This window comes from Stegostoma tigrinum, chromosome 25, assembly GCF_030684315.1.
Source record: "Stegostoma tigrinum isolate sSteTig4 chromosome 25, sSteTig4.hap1, whole genome shotgun sequence".
In the NCBI taxonomy this organism is placed as follows: Eukaryota; Metazoa; Chordata; class Chondrichthyes; order Orectolobiformes; family Stegostomatidae; genus Stegostoma; species Stegostoma tigrinum.
In genome coordinates, this window is record NC_081378.1 from 50,212,475 (window position 1) to 50,231,875 (window position 19,401).

Below are 19,401 nucleotides of genomic sequence, written 5' to 3' on the forward strand. Positions count from 1 at the left end.
TCTCGCCCAGAGTACATTCTGTGCCCTTGCCACCCTCAGAGCTTCCTGCAAGTGTTGTTCAACATGGAGGAGTACTAATTCAGCAGCTGAGAGGAGACTGTACATTGCAGTCAACAAAAGGCTAAGTATGAGCTGATGCCATGAGGCCTTGAGATGTAATGGGATCTGGAGTCAATATTGAGGACTTCCAGAATAAAACAAAGAACTGTGGATGTGGTGATCTGAAACAAAAACAGAAATTACTGGAGAAATTCAGCAAGTTGAACAGCATTTATGCAGAGATATTGAACTTCTTCAGCAATTTCTGTTTGTGTTTGTTTGAGTAACCCTAGGGCAGCTCTCTCCCAACTGTATAACACTGCGTCACCACCTGTGCTGAATCTGTCCTACTGGTGGCTCAGGATGTACCCAGGAATGGGATGTAATGTACAAGATATGATTTTGAGAGTATGACTAGACCAGGCCATTGCTATTCTGTCAGTTGGGGGTCAACAGGTATCAGTGATAATGGGAACTGCAGATGCTGGAGATCCAAGATAACGAAGTGTGAAGCTGGATGAACACAGCAGGCCAAGCAGCATCTCAGGAGCACAAAAGCTGACGTTTCGGGCCTAGACCCTTCATCAGAGAGGGGGATGGGGTGAGGGTTCTGGAATGAATAGTGAGAGGGGGGGAGGCGGACCGAAGATGGAGAGAAAAGATAGGTGGAGAGGAGAAGATAGGTGGAGAGGAGAGTATAAGTGGGGAGGTAGGGAGGGGATAGGTCAGTCCAGGGAAGATGGACAGGTCAAGAAGGTGGGATGAGGTCAGTAGGTAGGAAATGGAGGTGTGGCTTGGGGTGGGAGGAAGGGATGGGTGAGAGGAAGAACAGGTTAGGGAGGCAGAGACAGGCTGGGCTGGTTTTGGGATGCAGTGGGGAGAGGGGAAGAGCTGGGCTGGTTGTGTGGTGCAGTGGGGGGAGGGGACAAACTGGGCTGGTTTTGGGATGCGGTGGGGGAAGGGGAGATTTTGAAGTTGGTGAAGTCCACATTGGTATCATTGGGCTGCAGGGTTCCCAAGCGGAATATGAGTTGCTGTTCCTGCAACCTTCAGGTGGCATCATTGTGGCACTGCAGGAGGCCCATGATGGACATGTCATCGAAAGCATGGGAGGGGGAGTTGGTCAACAGGTATATTTGTTACTGTTGTTTCTGGGTCTTAATGCCAGGTAGCCTGTCCAGTTCCATTCCTTTTTCAAGACTTTCTAGCAGTTGATATAACTATATGGAAACTAAGGGCAGTAAAAACAAACTACATTGTTGAGAGTCTGGAGTCACATGAAGGCCAGTCCAGGTACGGATGGCAGTTGCCTTCCTTGAAGGACATTAATGAAACAGATATGTTCTTACAACCATTTCATTCGATTCTCGAATTCCAAGATTTTCATTAAATTTAAATTCCACCATCTGCCACAGCGAATTCGAGCCCAAGTCAGAAAATACCAGAGTCTCTGTATGACATTATCACTAGGCTGTCACATCCCTCAGATGGCTATAACAGGCTTTGGACATCATAGTCAGGAAAGGTATAGAAATGCAATTCTCTTTCATTCAAGTCATGAATGCTAGCTTTTGCATGAAACATTCAACAAATGTTATCTGCTCTCGCAGGGGAGAGAAAGAGATCCAATGGCACTACATAGAAGAGGCGAAACAGGCAAGTAGAATACACTGCAACACATCCATTAGAAATTTCTAAAACATGAATGAAATTTAACAACCTACGTCAGAATAACTTCAGCATGGAACGCTGACAACCATACCTTGAAGGCGACATGCACATCACTGAGAAGAGGACCCTCAATCTCGACAACAGGTAGAGACTGTTCTCCACTAATTAGCTGGATGTTGGCACCAGAAGTATCCATGCATTCTGCCGAGTTCTGAACAGCCTGCCCCTCTGCAGGGTTTAGTGCTTTTGCTAGTGTATCAAATGCTCTGAAATACCAACAATCAGAAAACATAGGTATGTTTTACTAAAGTAACATTTTGGGTCATATGTCTACCGATATCACGTATAGTATGATGAAGACCACAAATAAATTAACTGATTGAAAAGGCTGACAGATGTCTGCAATTAACATTTGCGACCATAAAGTCTATAATTCACCAAAATAATTTAGTATAACAATGGGATGTTTGGTGTACATTTTACGGATATATCTTGGATTTTCAAAAGGTTGTCCAATTTCTAAGGTATGATTTTGACATCTGCAAGTTCTTCTCCAAGCCACTCACCATCCAGACTTGGAAATATATCGCTATTCCTTCAAAATCCTGAAAATCCCTCCTAATCTGTTTTAAAGATATTTTAATTAACCTGTTCAACGATGTTACGACAGATCTCTGTAGCAGGTATGACTTGAAAATGAACCTGTTGGTTCAGAGGTAGGACACTACCACTGCACTACAGGAACCCTTTTGACAGTTTCAGATCATAATCACTGTCATAGACAGCAGCGGTTAGAAATGGTTCTGCTGACACCACTGAGACCTATTTTTTTTTTCGACTGACCAACGATCATCTCCTTTTGACTTGTACCATCACCACTTTTGTCATTTAATCTTGTCGGTCTTCCAGCCTGAAACTTTGCTTCTCTACTCACCATTTTTCAGCACATGTTTTATCGTAAGGAGTTCCAGTATTTGTTGTGACTTATCAGATTATAATTACCTTGTAATATCACTGGCAGACTGATCATCTTGTTGCATTTCTGATAGAGAAGTATCTCCATTACTTAAGGCATCAATCCCTGATAAATCAGCACTACTTTGAGACAGATCCTTGGATTTGCTTAGGTTTGCAAGTGATGTTACTACATTTGCAAGAGTGCTTAAATCACCTTGACAGGTTTCAGCCTGAAATGAAAAGGACAGTTCACAAAGGTTTTGTACTGTAAATGTAGAGCATAAAGGATATTATGAAATTTAGACAAAGTTGCAACAACATCCCACCTTACTCTCAGCTGCAAGTAGCATAGCACTCTCTGTCTTCAGCAGTGGTTGTTGTATGTTTACCAGCATCCCAGGCTCCAGCAGACCTGCAGACCTTTTAGAAATAAAAGTCCAAGTAATTTGTATGCACACAACAACCATGATGACAGAATTCACTCCTTCTTCAGTCAAACTATTAAATTCTTACCCAAGCACCGTCAACTCTACTTGACCATTAAGGGAGCTATCTTATTTCACTAGTATCAGACACAGAACCATCACGGGAGTACTGGAAGAGCATACGTTTCCTCCGCCCCTAACATCTGGTTAGGCGTCTACTCTGAATACATGTGCAAAATAATGCAGATGCCGGACACCGGAAATGAAGATAGGAAGTGCTGGAAATACTCAGCAGTCAGGGACTGTGGAAGGAAAAACATTATACATCAATGATCTTCCTTCAGGGCTGTTTCCTAACCTGAGTATTTTCAGCATTTTACATTGTCATAATCTCTGGATAAATTGGCGAGTTTCTTTGAGTATTCCCAGGAGTTTCTGTCTTCCAATAATGTGAATAAGAATATTAAAATGGTGTACTTCAAAACTGACTGTTATGCTAATTTGTTGCATTTAATTCATTGTTTGTACAAGTAGGAAGAAAATCAACAGTAGCAGTTATTGGATTCTGGGCCAAGAACATGTTGCATTAAATGCTTTATCACAAATGCCTGCTCTAAAGAGGACTTAGTAATTGAACCATCTTTATTGCGGCAAACAGCACTCTAACCGCATGGATTATTATGGATAACAAGGTGTAGAGCTGGATGAACACAGCAGGCCAAGCAGCAGAGGAACAGGAAACCTTATGTTTCAGGTGTGGACCATTCTTCAGAAGTGGGGGAGGGGAAGGGGATTCTGAGAAAAATGGGGGTGGGGGGGGCGGATGGAAAATGGATAAAAGGAGCAGATAGGTGGAGAGGAGACAGACAGGTCAAAGAGGTGGGGATGGAGCCAGCAAAGGTGAGTGTAGGTGGGGAGTTACAGTGGGGGTAGGTCAGTCTAGAGAAAACAGACAGGTCAAGGAGGCGGAACGAGGCTGGTAGGTAGGAGGTGGGGGTGGGGCTTGAGATGGGAGGAGTGGATAGGAGGGAGGAAGGATGGACAGGTTCAGGAGGTAAGGACGAGTTGGGCTGGTTTTGGGATGCGGCCGGGGAGGGGAAATGTTGAAGCTTGAGAAGTCCACATTGATATCATTGGGCTGCAAGATTCCCAAGCGAAATATGAAGTGCTGTTCCTGCAACTTTGGGTGGCATCGTTGTGGCACTGGAGGTGGCCCTGGATGGATATGTTGTCCAAGGAGTGGGAAGGGGAGTCGACTAGGAAGTGTAGTCGTTTGTCGCGCACCGAGTCTACGTGGGCTTTATCATGTTACTTTTTGTTTTCAAATCCCAAACCCTTTCTCCACATTAAATCTGGACATCCCAGTGTTTAATACCGGTTGCTACTATGATCATCTCTTTTCCAGATTTAACACTGTTCCTTTTATATCTGTGGACGGTTGATCTAGTACCTTGCGCTTTCTTTGTCTGTTACAAAGGTAGGTGTTGCAGCTAAAGGACTCCGTAAATCCTTCCTGATATAAATCTTCTCAGTGGAGGCTGCACAGTTTGCAGACTTTTCTCGTGAAACTTCAATTGGTTTCCGTTCACACTGAACAGCTGTTGAAAAGCAGACAGCATCACAACGGTTAAGACAGCTACTCTTAATTTGTAAATGGGCTCAAATCATTTGGAGGTTCAGCCATTCACTTACAGTCCTGCTTCATCCCTAATGCCAGGCACCTCTGCAGCCGGCAGTATTGGCAACGATTTCGGTGGTGCTTGTTAATAACACAGTCTTTCGATCCTCTGCAAACATACACCAAGTTTTTCCTTATGCTTCTTTTGAAGAAGCCCTTACATCCTTCACAGCTCACTGCTCCATAATGACGTCCTATATAGCATCGAGGGGGAAGAACAAAAGATTAGCATCCCAGTATACAAGCAAGATCAGAGGGAATAAAAAAAAAATTATTGGTTTATTCAAAAGTGCTAAACACTTGCACTTTTCCATCAAGAAAGAGTGTTACAGCAGTTACCAGGAAAAGAAATGTAGCGACATATGATCAAGTATACGTTAATGGCCTCAGTCAGCTCCAGATCTGCGCAGGCTTAAATTCACACAGAACTGTGACCCATAGAACAGAACTTTAACATTTCATGCTTAAGGGGTTAATGAAAGTGACAGAATTTAGCATTTCTTTTGACAGTAAAGTTTAGATTGAGATAGAAAAAAGGGTTGGGAAAGCCACAGATCTTCCAATTATGTGCTATCTTTACACTGAGTTGTTTGAATGGTCAGTACAGAATCAGTACAACAGAGTACAATCTGTAATCTGTCTGTAACTTGGTTGAAAACCACTACAGCCAAAAATAAACAGCTTATTTCTTCAATTGTGACTTTATTTCTCTCCCACTCTAATTCTTTGGAACCTGCCATTTTGTTTCCACTCTTTAACCACTTTTCTCTTGTACTTCCTCCAATTAAATACTGGGAAGGATAAAATAATTGTTCTTGGTCCCTGCTCCAAACTTTGCTTCCTAGCTACCGAATACACCCTCTTCTTGGCAACAGTTGAGGGTTAAGTTAATCTGTTTACAACCTTGATGTCGCATTTAATTCAGATATAAGCTTCTAATCTCACATCCATATCTCCACGAAGATCAGGTACTTCCATCTCTGCAACAACACTCATCTTTACCCAGTCTGAGCTCATCAGCTATGAAAATTTCATCTGTGTTGTCGATTCCTCTAGATTCTCACTCCAGTCTGGTTCCTACATTTTATTCTTCATAAACTTAAGGTCATCCAAAATGTTTCTGCCAGTTTCATAAATAATAGCAACTCCTGCTCTCATATCACGCCAGTGTTTACTGACCTGCACTGGCTCCTGGTCAAGCAACACCTCGAATTCAAAATTCTGATCTTTTTCAAATCCCTCGCCATTGGCCTTGTCCAGCACACACACTAATTCTCTCTGCCTCTGTGTTATCTTGCACATTTCCAATTGTTACTGCTCCAACATTGATTACTTTCAGTTGTCTAAATGGCAACTTTAGAATTCCCTTCCTATATGTCTCCCCACTCTCACTCATTTATTCTTCCTTTAAGACCTTGTTTTTCATTTTGGGGATTTGAGTTTTGTTGTCTGGGACAGCATTTTATTGCCCATCTCTAAATGCTTTAGAGAGTGGCGGTGAGCTACCTTTTTTAAATTTCTACAGTCTGTGATGTAGGTAAACCTAGAATTCCGTTAGTAAGGTAGTTCCAGGATTTTGACGCAGCGACAAAGGAACAGGAATATATTTCCAAGACAGGATGGTGTGTGTCTTGGATTGGAACTTGCAGGTGGTGATGTTCCCATTTACCTATTGCCTTTTTCCTTTTTGATGGAAGTGGTTGTGGGTTTAGACAGTGATTCTGAGGGAGCTTTGGACAATTTCCATGCATTTTGCAGATGAACACATTGCTGCTACCATGCACTTGTGGTGAAGGGACTGAATGTTTGTGGATGTGTGCCAATTGAGTGGGCTGCTTTGTCCTGTGCGATGTCAAGTTTGTTAGGTATTGTTGGAGTTGCACCTACCCTGGCAAGTGGGGTGATAGGAGATGAATTATTTATGACAGAATTCCTAACCTCTGATGACCTGCTTTTGTAGCCAGTGTGTTGTCATGGCTGATTCAATTCAGTTTCTGGTCCATGATAACTCTCAGGATGGTGATCGTGAGGATTCAGTGCTTGTAATGACATTGAGTGTCAAGGTTCGAGACAGAGATCTCTTCTTGAGGACGGTCATTGCCTTGAGTGGTGAATCTTACACAGTACTTGCCACCCCAAGCCTAGGTGCTTTCCAGGCCTTGTTGCATTTGGCCATGGACTGCCACAGTATCGTAAGATATGAATGGTGCTAAACATTGTGCAGTTGTTTCTGAACATCCCCACTTTTGACTTCATGATGGTGGGAAGGTCAGAAGATGTCAGAACCTATTTGTTTGGCCAAAGATTTTGGTTATCAGACCTATGACCTTTGTAGGAGTCTTGGTGTCATACTTTGTTTTATGCTGCTCCTGGGGGGCATTAAATTAACTTAAAACACAACATAAAGAAAATTTATTTTCTACACAAAGATAGTTTACTGTTGCTTCACATACTTAAATGCTGCTGATTCTATTTAACTCTTTCAGTGAGACTAGGAGAGTAAAATCCTGGAACCACACAGCAGACTGTCCACCAACTAACGTCGAATTTGAAATCTAATCATCCTCTTTTCTACAGGCCATTATTTCATTCTACATATCACTGGCTGCCAGCCTATCAATGAATTGCATGGGACCAATGAGATAGGAGAAAGAAGGACCAAACAGACTCTAGGAGCAATTAATGCTTTTCTGCCAGGCAATGGGCAGACAACTGTATTCCAATTTTTTCAAGTGGGTACAGAAATGCACAAGAATGACGAACCAAGGAGCCAGGCAAGCCTCCAGATTCACAATGTCTTACCTTTATCTAACTCAAAAGTATTAAACTGCATGTGATTAAAGCAACCGTATAGTCAGAAAACAAGTTAAAAGTATTATTTCCATGTAATCAAAAATCTCTACAAATTAGTTGTATTTAAATATTTGTCAGAGAATGAAGAAGCATTGCCTTACCGGAAGCCCTGTCCCCACAAACTACACAAAATTCCAGTGGCGGTTTGACTGCACTTTGCTCTCCTGAAGCAGTATCTGTTACAATCTACAAAGGCAAAAATATATAATCTTTTCACCCCTCTTTTAATTCAACACAGTAAAAGGATCAAGGGCTAGAATTTATTAGAATTCCCTGGATTTCTTGCCATAATTTTAACTGACACTCTGGGAGATTTAGCCAAACTTATAACGAGGGATTGGAAGAAAACTGAAATATCAGGTGGAAATTTTAATTGAGAGACATTTCTGAACATCTCTGGCAAAATTTGACCTTAGTTGCTGTAAAGTGGCAGGGCCATTAGTGGTTCAGGAATGTACTGAATTCAGGAGCTGGCTATGCCATGGCTCTTTAATTATGGTAGGAAGACAACCCACCAACGTTTCAAGGCAACTTGGAATGGACTTACGTTGAGCTTGCCAACGGCACTCATCCAAAAGCAAGCAAAACAGAAATCCAAAGAGAGTTGAGAAATTAAGAATACAATGGGCAAATACATTATTTCAATTCAAATGAATGCTACATACACAGTTGTCTAATAACAAAGGTCACTGCATTTACATTCACTGCACCTGTATATGCTGTGCTGATCCATCAGGAGATGTAAAAATGAGTTGGTTGAGACCTGCAGAGTCAGGTGTGGCCAGGATGACTTTTCCTTGTCCTGAATCAGGTCTGGCTAAAATCACTTTGTTCGATGGTGTGCCGTCTGAATTTGTTAAGATGAACTGCTTGCTTGCACCATGATCCATCGATGTGACGATTTGAATCTTCTGACCCGTCTGCTGATCAGTCACAATCTACAAATAAAAATGTATTATTTAGTAGGTGACACATATCAAATGCTAGGTGTGGAAAAACCAAATCTAATGTTGTCATATTTTAGGTGTGCAGAAATTAACGGCCAATGAGACAGACAATATATTTATTTAAGAAGTACTGGCAGCACAATGCAAGGAGGTACAACACCACACAGACCAGTAACTACCTACATGAGGAGGGAAGCCAGACTTCTTCATCTGCTTACATACCCTTTGCAAAGGCCGAAAATAGTATGGATGGAGCAGGTTTTAGTGCTCAAGTACATGCAACTGTTAGGCTATTTTCACCACGTTTAGTAAGAGAAAGTCTACCTGAATGCGCTGAGCTACTGTGACACCAGGGTCTGCGGGAACAATCTGAATCCTCTGTGGGGTACTGGTCATTATTGGTCGTCCTATTACAGTTCCTGGAGCTACAGTAGATATTGTCCCTTGAGAGTGGGAGACCTGTGAGGAAGTTGCCAGGAAATATACAATAATAAAAATAAAAAAAAGGCACATCTAACTTTAATGTTTTTATGAAAAGCATCCCTGTCCATTGCAATTAAAGTTAACTTTAAAAATGATTTGTAAAAAGTACAGCACCTCCACCACATTTTTTTTTTCCTTTTATTCATTTCCCACTGGTGCCTCATTATTCATACCCTGCTCAGCTGGGAGATTGAAATAGCCAGAATTTCAAATGGCTCCACTATCATAATCGTTGCTTATAATAGCATGGAAGATGAACTGAAGCCAGACTGAGCTGAGTTCCACTTCTTAGCTAAAACTGAGAAAATGGAGCAAAAAACAAATTGAAATTGGTGAAGACTACGAATGCTGCATCTATCAAAATAATTTTACTAATTTGGCAAAAGTATATCTCCAGAGATATTCCTTTTGTATTTTAGTTAGCACACGTTAAATAAGGGAGCTCTCCCTTAAACGTCAAAAGGCTTTGACATAACTCTTACTTCCATCACTAGGAGATAACCAATTGGTTTGTTTTTAATTGAACTTGTCAATCCTGGCTGTTCCAGAAACTTACAGCAATGTACAAGGAAACTTATAATTGACATTTCAACTCAATACTTATTAATTTTGTAAAACCATGTTTTCTCACGCAACACTGTTCTACCAAAATCCCTGCTTGCATCCAAAACTTCTACACCTCTCAGTAATTTATAAAATCGTGCCACTGATCACTGTGGTTGTCAAGGAAATAAAAGTGTGCTTCTGCCAGCCTCTTTACAAATAAGATACTTAGATTGCCAATACACCATGCTGCTCCTCAGAAAAGCATCAATGTTCATTAATGGTGCACACAATAACATGTCTCAGCTTGTCTGATAACAACATGATTCCACTAGCATGGTACATATGTATGAAACTGAATACCCCAAACACATGGTTAGCTTTGCTTTTGACAATTTTGCAAATACTTGATAACTTGTGTTCAGCCAACAATTTCATTAAGGTCCTACTTTTCTGGAAGGTACCTTTTCATGAGGTACACAGTTCGCTTCTACCATTCCAATGTCTATTTACTATATTAAAACTGCCTACCTTACCTCAAACTTCTGGAACATTTGCTCCAATTTTCTTTCATGTCTTCATCACCACTGCAATTTTATTTCGTAAATTCCAACAACCTTCTCAATACCTATCACCTAGCTTATTTACTTGATGCATATGACATTACATGTGGTATTGGAGGATGAGAGCGCTCTTTGTAGAGTGGCATCATAAATACGGTTAAGCAGATTTACTTATTTCTCTGTTTCTGGATTATTTCAGAAACTGCTTACTATTTCACCAAACATACTCAAGACGAAGTCGTCACAAACTTGTCTGGAGTGTCATTCTAAAACGGTGATGCAAGTCCCTTGCACTGTTTCTAGAATCAAACTTCAAAAGATGCTGGTTACTACACCAAGAATGATTCCAGTTTTCATATTATCTGTTTTCCATCCCAGCTACTTTCAATAAATAAATTTATGAGTATACTGACCAACCTTGAGGCTCTTCTGAAAAATGACATGCAAATTTCATCAAATCCCTTGTGTCAACGAGAACTTGCATTTATAACAGCACTACTAATACAGTGAAACATTTCCAAGCACTCCAAATCAAACAAAGCTTGGCAGCAAATCCAGAGGACAGATAGGGAAATTTGGGACTAACTATCTCAGCAAGTTGAGGAGCCTAGGGTTAGAGGGCAGAGTCAAAAAATTACAGCTAGTTCTTCCAGCAGGTCGTCTTTGTCCCTTAATATTGCAGCCTCAAAACTCTCAGCATAGCACTTATGTCAACGTAATATAAATTATCTTTACATAAAGGAGACCAAAACTCAGCAATTCTCTTGGATTCCCACTGCCAATCTAATCCAACACACCTCAAATGGTAATTCCAATGACTTCTTAGCTAGGGCTCCTGTTGAGTTTAATGAATAAAACTAATCCAATATTATAAATCTCACTGAAATATGCGAACAGCCTAACTACTACTACTGCAAGTTGGAGAAGTGAATTATCATTGAAAAACAAACCTAATTTCATACATGAAAAACAGAATGTAAATGATCATGAGAATCACTTCTAGGTCAAACAGGCAAAGGTCACAGAATGTAACAGTGTGCCTCAAGTGTACGTGTATTAAAAGATGGCTTTGCCAGTATAACACAAATGGATATTGTCCTCAAGCTTATGAAGCCTTACCTCTTCAGTGGATGCTCATATCAGAACTAACACATAAGGCACTCACACGCTCCAGTTTTCAGTAAGCTACTGTGTGCCTTTTCAGAAGCAACCTTTTTTTATCTTAAACTATGCCAAAAGCAACAATAGATTTCAAGAAAACTGTTTCAAAGGAAACCCAGGTAGAAGCAGTTTTGCTTTAGGAGCTGCTGTTATTTTCTTCTAATTCGTTGAGTGAAAAGCCTGGTGTGGAGGAACACTGCTCAGAATAGAATTCAAATACAGGTCTGAACATAAAAGGCCAAACTAAATGGCTTCTGGAAAAGCAAAACTTTTAAGGGTTAGAAAAAAAGTACAATAGTTTCAGACATTAAAAAAAAGACATGGATTAGTAGATTTCTGCATTGTTTTTTTCCACAGAGTGTGGCTATCCTGAACCATTACAGTCCATAGCAGTAGGTACACCCAGTGGTGGTAGGTAGGAAGTTCCAGGATTTTGTCCCAGTGATGGTGAAGGACCAGTGAAGAATATACTTCCAAGTCAGGGATTAGCAGGGGAACTTATTATTGTTTAATATAATTAGAAAACTGCATTTTAAATTTTTGTTCTCCAAATGACACCTGTGAGGATTTCTCGTTGCATGCAAAAGACACCCAGATTCACAACTGAGAAATTTGTATTGAAGTTATTGCACATATATGTAAGTTTCATGTGTTTCAGGGTTCTGTATAAGTAAATTGACTGCACAGATAAACAGCTTTTTTTTTCCATCCTGGTGTTCTTTTGTTTACTTGCTGATCAGAATGAGCCATGCATTTCTCTTTTCACATTCAAAGTTCAGGGTCACAGTTTATTTAATAATCTTGTTCCATCAAAAGAAAAATACATGGTGAGATTTTAAGTTTCAATCACCATTGATTTGGCTTCTAAAGCTTTCTCAAGCATAAAGTTATTTCCGAGCTCCATTCCCCAACCCCATTTCTGAAGAAGGGTCCTGACCCGAGACATCAGCTTTCCTACTCCTTAAATGCTGTCTGGCCTGCTGTGTTCCTCCAGCTTCACACGGTGCTATCTCTGACTCCAGCATCTGAAGTTCTTACTATCCCTTTGAAATAAAGCTAAATATTTTTCCAGCTGGAGGATCCTAAAATGAACATAAAAGCGAAATGAAGTGTTCAAAACAAAACTAACTAAAGCCTTTCAAATTTAATCTCACTGATAAGATTCACAATACAGTTGCAACTTCTGCCCATGTAACAGACTTAATGCATTTATAATTACTTTCATTAGTAGCTGGAACAAATAGACTATACCTGTTGTTCAGCTAGTTGCTGAACTAAATCATCAGTAATTGTGATGAGCTTTACTTGAGCCTGTTCAGTCAAGGAGACTGGTGGACTTCCAGCCATAGACACTTGATGCATATGAACCTGTAGTGGACGCAAAGCAACTGTTTAGAAAAAAAATTTACAGGAGGAGACCATTCAGTCTCTCAAGCCTGTTTTGCCATTCAAGTTGATTGCGTCTGGTCTATAGGTCAACTCCATTTACCTGCCTGAGGTGCATAATCTTTCATACTTTCACTCAAAATTTCAGTCATGAAGATGTCTATTGTCATAGCATCATTTTTTTAGGGCAAGAGAATTCCAGATTTTCAGTATGCTTTGCATTGAAAAAGTGCTTCTTGATTTATCTCCCGAATAGCTCAGTTCTAACTTTTAAGATTGTGTCCCGCTATTTTCCCCCGATCTAGGGATAGTCATCAAAAAAGGTTAAAATCTAAACAATTTGGTGCAGTCCAGTAGCATTGTTAGAAGATGGCCTGACTCCCAAACAAATGGTTGAGTTCCATCACCACTTGCTTCATCAGTACACCCACATCAGCTTATAGTGGAAAAGTTAGGGGAATTGGTGTGTGGGTTGGGGGGTGGAATGAAGGCATGGATAGTGCATCAACTTTCATAATTTGGTGGTGAAGCAGTTGTCAAGCAGCCTGTAGCTGAAACCACTGAGCTGAGAGTAAACAGCTTGTTGGAAGCAACTTTCTATGTGTACAGAGCGCAATAATACAAAGTTTAGCCAGTAATAACACTTTTCTACTCAGAAACCTCCCAACTGACATCCAAAACTGAAAAGAATAAACAACTTCTTGTGGAATAGTTTGTTAATGCGAAAACAGACTGGCAGAAGCAAGTGGCACGACTTCTTGCAGAGAGGAACTGAAACTGATGAAAAGACTCAAACCCTCCTTGGCAGGTACAAGACACAGGTCCAAGCTTTCAAGTAAATCCAGCTCTTTGCCCCCATATTATCCAGGACCAAATCAGAGATAGACAATGCAACTGCAGATTTCTGACTGCGCAGAAGAAACAAGAAGCAAAAATGCATGTGTTTGCAGAAAAAGCTAGCATTAAATATTTGCCACTCTACTGGTCTGAAAGCCTACAGAATAAAACAAGGCTGCCCCTACTTGGCAGTGGAGTCTGACTGTAATATAAATGCAACAGACTGCCATGTCTGAGAAAACAGGAACTGCAGATGCTGGGGAATCCGAGATAACAAGGTGTAGAGCTGGATGAACACAGCAGACCAAGCAGCATCATAGGAGCAGGAAGGCTGACGTTTCGGGCCTAGACCCTTCCTGAAACCCCTCCTACTACTGCTTGGCCTGCTGTGTTCATCCAGCTCTATACCGTGTTATCTTGGACTGCCATGTCTGCATGCGTTACACTGATTTGGAGCTATAATAGCCACATCAGTATAGTACAGAAGTGTAAACTCAAATGACCTAATACCACTTTCAAAGTGACAGAAAAGTTTACCTTCTATTTGTCCTCACAATGCTCTCAGCTTTTAGAGGTAAAAAATACTACTGTATTCAAAAGCGATAGTGATGGCCCAATTACTTGCTGCTTTTCAGCATGCCTAAAGAGTGAAAGAAAAATTACTTTTAAAACAGGGAGGGGTAATATTATTTCATCAGTAACAAATTAATTAAAATGCTTAATTGAATTTAAATTACTTTTGAGTATTACATCATTATACAGGTTCTATTTTGTTGGTGCAGTACAGTAACTAGCATGCTTTCTTCCTCCGTTTTATTCTTTGCTTTTACAAGAACATATTTTTCTCCCATACTCATAGGTTGAGGTCTATGCTCGTCATCAAGCTCACATGCTTAAGCAGCAGAGAATTCCAGTGAGTAGAAGAAATTTCTATCTTAACTTATCAAACATCCCAAACTGCCACAACAACTACACAAGCCTTGGGAAGAAAGCAAGGTCTCATCATTCAAATACCTTTACACTTGATGCAAGAATAAGTAACAAAATTGTGTAACATTGTTAAAGAAGTGTCTGGGACAAGCAAATGCAACAAAAACATGGCATGCCTTTCCAATGTCCTTCATGCCAAGTACATGAATAAGTTCACCAAAGGGAAGGCAGTAATATTACAGCCTGTCCAATTACATAACATGAATTAGGAAGCTGTGAAAGGCAATTATTTTATTCCACCATTTTTTAAAAATGGTGATTAAAACAGTTAATTAATAAATAACTCCAGACGTTATGAATGTTGGATGGATGTGTCGTGGCCCTTCACATAGGACAGGGGAGGAGAATTCTTGTGTCTTTTAGGGCAATTCAAAAAGACAATGTATTACAGTCTTGTCTCCATTATTTCTATCCTCATCTCAAAACAAACAAGGGCACAGGGCAACAAGTACGGGATTTCGAACTGGCGAAGTGAATTTTTTATCATCCAAAGTATGCGTGAGAAGAGTTAAGTTTTCTTAGAGTTTCAGGTAACCACACACCCTGCTTTAAAATAGTAGTATGTGTTGACTACCATGTTTGTATAACAAACTGGATAGAGGCAGATTATAGACAATGGGAACTACAGATGCTTGAGAATCCAAGATAATAAAGTGTGAAGCTGGATGAACACAGCAGGCCAAGCAGCATCTCAGGAGCACAAAAGCTGACGTTTTGGGCCTAGACCCTTCATCAGAGAGGGGGATGGGGTGAGGGTTCTGGAATAAATAGGGAGAGAGGAGGAGGCGGACCGAAGATCCGCCTCCCCCTCTCTCCCTATTTATTCCAGAACCCTCACCCCATGCCCCTCTCTGATGAAAGGTCTAGGCCCGTAACATCAGCTTTTGTGCTCCTGAGATGCTGCTTGGCCTGCTGTGTTCATCCAGCTTCACACTTTATTATCTCAGAGGCAGATTATAGCTGTTCAGGTGAACCAAAGCTATTCACACAGAATTCCTACAATCAGTAATTTCATCTCTGCTGAAAACTGGGTGGACATCTTGTGTTGAAATGTCGAGTGGCTGGCATCTTCACATACTCCTCTTCTTCACTATCCTTGTAATAAAAGATTACCAAGGGATTTCCCCAATTTATCTACAGATAAGTTGGTGCAAAATAAGGTGCTCCAAAAGCTGACTTGCAAAGTCTGTACAAAAGTAGCTGTTCATGACAAAGCAGCTATTCATGACAAATCAACAGAGACACAGCTAATGGCATGATAAAGTTTAGAATCATACCCAAAAGATGCTCTTGGTACTTTAGAATCCTTCATCTTACCCTAGTTACCAGAGACACCCACTGCCTCAAGCATGTATCAATATTATAAGAAATCGGAAAAGAATGAAGCCATTTGGCTCCTCAAACCATGTACACCTTTCAAACAGATTATCTCTGATCCAACTGTAGCCTTAGCTCCATTTTGTCCCCTTCACATAATCCTCAACTCTGCAGATTCTTGTGAATCAAACATCTATTCAACCCTACGCTTAATTTATTCAATGACCCAATCTCCATGCTTTCTGGGGTAGAGAATTCCAAAGACTAATGATCCCAAGAAGAAATTCTTCCTCCTTCTTGTCTCAAAGATTTCTTATTTTTAAACTGTGACCCCTTGTTTAATTTTTAAACCCCTTGTTCTAGATACTTCTACAAGTGGATACATGCTCCGAGCAATTATACTGTCTACAAGAAGCTTTCAGTTCCCGCACACGAATTAATATTGATCCAACGATATTAATTTTCATCCGTTTTCTTTATTACTTAATGATGTATTCAGTGGACACAGAGCAGTAAATTCAGTTCTGGCGTGGTACAACAATCAGCTAAAGACCTAGCAATGGATTGGTGAAAAAGAGCATGCATTGTATTTTGCAGCAAGGACATCAGGTTTGGTTATAGACACCTCTCTGCTAAATAGCTTGATGTCACTCACTGACACAGATGAGCGCAAAAATAGAAGTCACAATGTTGTAACATGTCATTTTTGGTGTTTATCCTCCACTTCAGCAAATAACCATAATTATACTTTTATAACTTGTTACCACATCGCTTACCTTTTATTCATCTAACCAGCACAGCCTTAAACGTTGAATGATTTTCTTCCTCAATAACTAGCCATGAAAGTAAACATATGTTGAATGATTAGCTCTCACAAAACCCCTTCCAACAAAGCAGATCAAACATTATACCCATGTCCATGCTCTCACATAATACAGTGAAAGTCAAAGTTCACAACTTCTGGTGCATCTAGAATTGACTCCTTCCACTATTCTTACTTGACTAGCTTATTAATTGCTGATGGTGCACTACCAAATAAAAGTACTCAGTTTAAAGACTATTCTAATAGCGCCTTGGACGTGACTAATTCAACTTTTGGCAGATATAATGCAATAAATGTAGAATTGCTGCCAAAATAGCATTAATTATCAGACTGTCTGCAGATCCAGGGGTTCAAAGATTTTTAGGTCAAACACTTGACACATCTTCTCATAACCTTCATCCAGATAAGCTGAATCCAAGGCCCAGTCTGCCCAGTTTAGGAGGTTTCCCATAGCACCAATTATAATAAGCAATGAGCTCATAGATCCCTGCAGCCCTCTATGTTTATACTGGCTTTTTAAGAAGTTATCCAATTAATTCTCCGCTGTTTTTCCACAACACTGCAAATTTCTCAAGCATTTATTGAGTTCCCATAGGAAGTTGTAGCATATTGGCAACACTGAAGTAATTTATGGATATGAAGCACATTTGAAGTGATTCAAAAGACGTGACTTAAGCTCTTTATAAATGCAATCTTCTTTATCCGTGTAATAGTCAATTTTTTTTTTAAAACAAAAATAAAAGCCAATTCTTACAACGATGCAAGTGTTTTAACCACCTATTGCTAGGGTGCAGAGAGGTAGCACCCCAACATAAAAGGTGGCTCCCAACTGGCCTTCCTTTGCCCAGCCAATTGAATTCAGAAGTTTAAGGAGTGGCACAGTCATATTGGAAACAAGGTTAGCCTTGGTGCAATTTTTAAGCAGTATTAACAGTGCTGAAAGTTCTCTCATTCAAGGCAAATCATTAACAGCATCACCACAGTTAAACAATGGAAATATGTACTTAATAAAAATGTGGTTCTTACCATTAAGAACTCAAGCAACAGCACATCATCTTGATTATGCAGTCATAGGTAAGCTGGAAGCTAAGCTTCAGCCCTAACTTGATGCTATCACACAATTCTGGGGCGAATGAGACATGAATCTGGGCCTCCTGGTTCAGAGGTAGGGGCTCTACTACTGTGCCAAAAGACCTCACATCAGCTGCAGACATTCCCCAACGTAATTGCTCATGTAATGAGAAGCTCTCCACTTCAAACAACAATTTACTGTTGGCTTTGGAAAAGTTTCAAATTGTATAAAGATCAGAAATGTCCCCATGTCCAGCGTAATCAGTCGCCGCTTGTAGTCACATTCAACTCAAAGAATTTCTAATCAGATTCCAAGCTTTTTTTTTTAAAACCTCAGTGGGTCAACATTTTCTTTGAGATGCAATATTGAGCACTTGTTAATAGGAAATGTTCCTGTTTTGTTTCTGCTTAGAATGGAAATATCTGGCTATTTTGCAGCCCATCCTTGGATACTCAATCAGTGCACACTGCTTCCTTAGCAATGTCAATGCACCTGCTAGCCAAGAAAATGCAATAAGATCTCCTACATTTCACCTCCTGTCCACCATCCAAACCATGATGAAGCCTCAAAATTAAAATTAAAAACGTCCTCAATTAGCCCCCCAAACCGCTGCCAAGTTACTTCAGCCCTGCAGCCACTTCCACCCTCCTTAGGCATCATGCTATCAAGATGTACAGTGACTATTAATCATAATATATGGGAACAAAAATTGACAAATTAGAGTGCATAATAGTGTTACAAAATTGTTAAAAATTATGTAAAAATTAATGTAAAATTGTCTAGTGTTACAGAGGAGAGGTTGACAACCCTCTAATAATTAAAGCCAAAACCTCCAGAAAAGTTACCCTCACCTTGCTTTCTGTTAAAGGAAATGTGAAAAGTGGTATAACCTCTCACCTCCCAGTCTTTTATAACGGAGAGGTGAAATAAAATGAACTCCGGACAGTCACGCTACAATCAACAAGTAACAATTTATTTATCTAACAGTTAACAAAATCAAACAATTCCTCCTTAACTACTAATTATTCCTGAATAAAGCAAAATTCAAACAGAATGATGTTCCAATTGATACAAGTACCACTTATGTAAATTAAATAATAAAACAATTAAAACAATCTCTTGAAATTACAGTCAGGGTAAGTCTTCTGGAATGTTCTTCACCTTTTCCTTTGTCCTCCAGTCAAGAACGCCTTTCTCCATTGAATTCTTGTGTCAGGAATATTAGCCAGGAGTGGTGCAGTACCTCTATTTAAATGGTGCTTACTCTGGTAGCTTAGAGATTTCTGAGCAAGCCAGTGATTCATTCTTTTATAGCTGAGAGCTGTTCTCTTGGCAGAAGTCAGTTGGCTCTCACACCGATTTTTAAACGCCCTCTTCTTTTATACCTCGATGGCCTATTCTTTTCTTACAATAAGATTGGTCCTAGTTAGTCAAAGCTATCAGATCTAAATTTAATTGGTATCTAGGGCCTGGTTTAAATTAATTGGCTAAATTCACAAACCTATTGTCTTGGTAAAAATGCTACTTTGCCTGCTAACAGTCTAGCCTTTTAATACAATGCTCTAATTTCAAGAACTGTCTGTATATCTGCTGCTGCTGTAGACTATTTTTTCCTATAAAAAATGTTAAAGGGCCCATGCACTCTTCCCCTTATCA

General features: G+C 40.1%; 1 protein-coding gene across 16 annotated transcripts in view; it reads right to left on the minus strand.

Moving 5' to 3' along the window:
• The window catches only part of nr2c1 (nuclear receptor subfamily 2, group C, member 1), a 103,152-nt gene that overhangs the window by 19,008 nt on the left and 64,743 nt on the right, over positions 1-19,401 (minus strand). For 7 of the 16 annotated variants that reach the window (XM_059654717.1, XM_048554158.2, XM_059654718.1 and 4 more), the window contains 10 exons: positions 14,081-14,183; positions 12,572-12,688; positions 8,895-9,029; positions 8,334-8,561; positions 7,725-7,809; positions 4,785-4,964; positions 4,543-4,690; positions 2,994-3,087; positions 2,713-2,897; positions 1,802-1,976 (listed from right to left, as the gene is read on the minus strand). In XM_059654717.1, the coding sequence (XP_059510700.1) occupies positions 1,802-1,976; positions 2,713-2,897; positions 2,994-3,087; positions 4,543-4,690; positions 4,785-4,964; positions 7,725-7,809; positions 8,334-8,561; positions 8,895-9,029; positions 12,572-12,682 (1,341 nt within the window). In that variant the 5' untranslated portion in view covers positions 12,683-12,688; positions 14,081-14,183. The remainder of the gene's footprint in view (positions 1-1,801; positions 1,977-2,712; positions 2,898-2,993; positions 3,088-4,542; positions 4,691-4,784; positions 4,965-7,724; positions 7,810-8,333; positions 8,562-8,894; positions 9,030-12,571; positions 12,689-14,080; positions 14,184-19,401) is intronic. The other 9 variants (XM_059654721.1, XM_059654720.1, XM_059654722.1 and 6 more) reach the window with 6 other exon arrangements.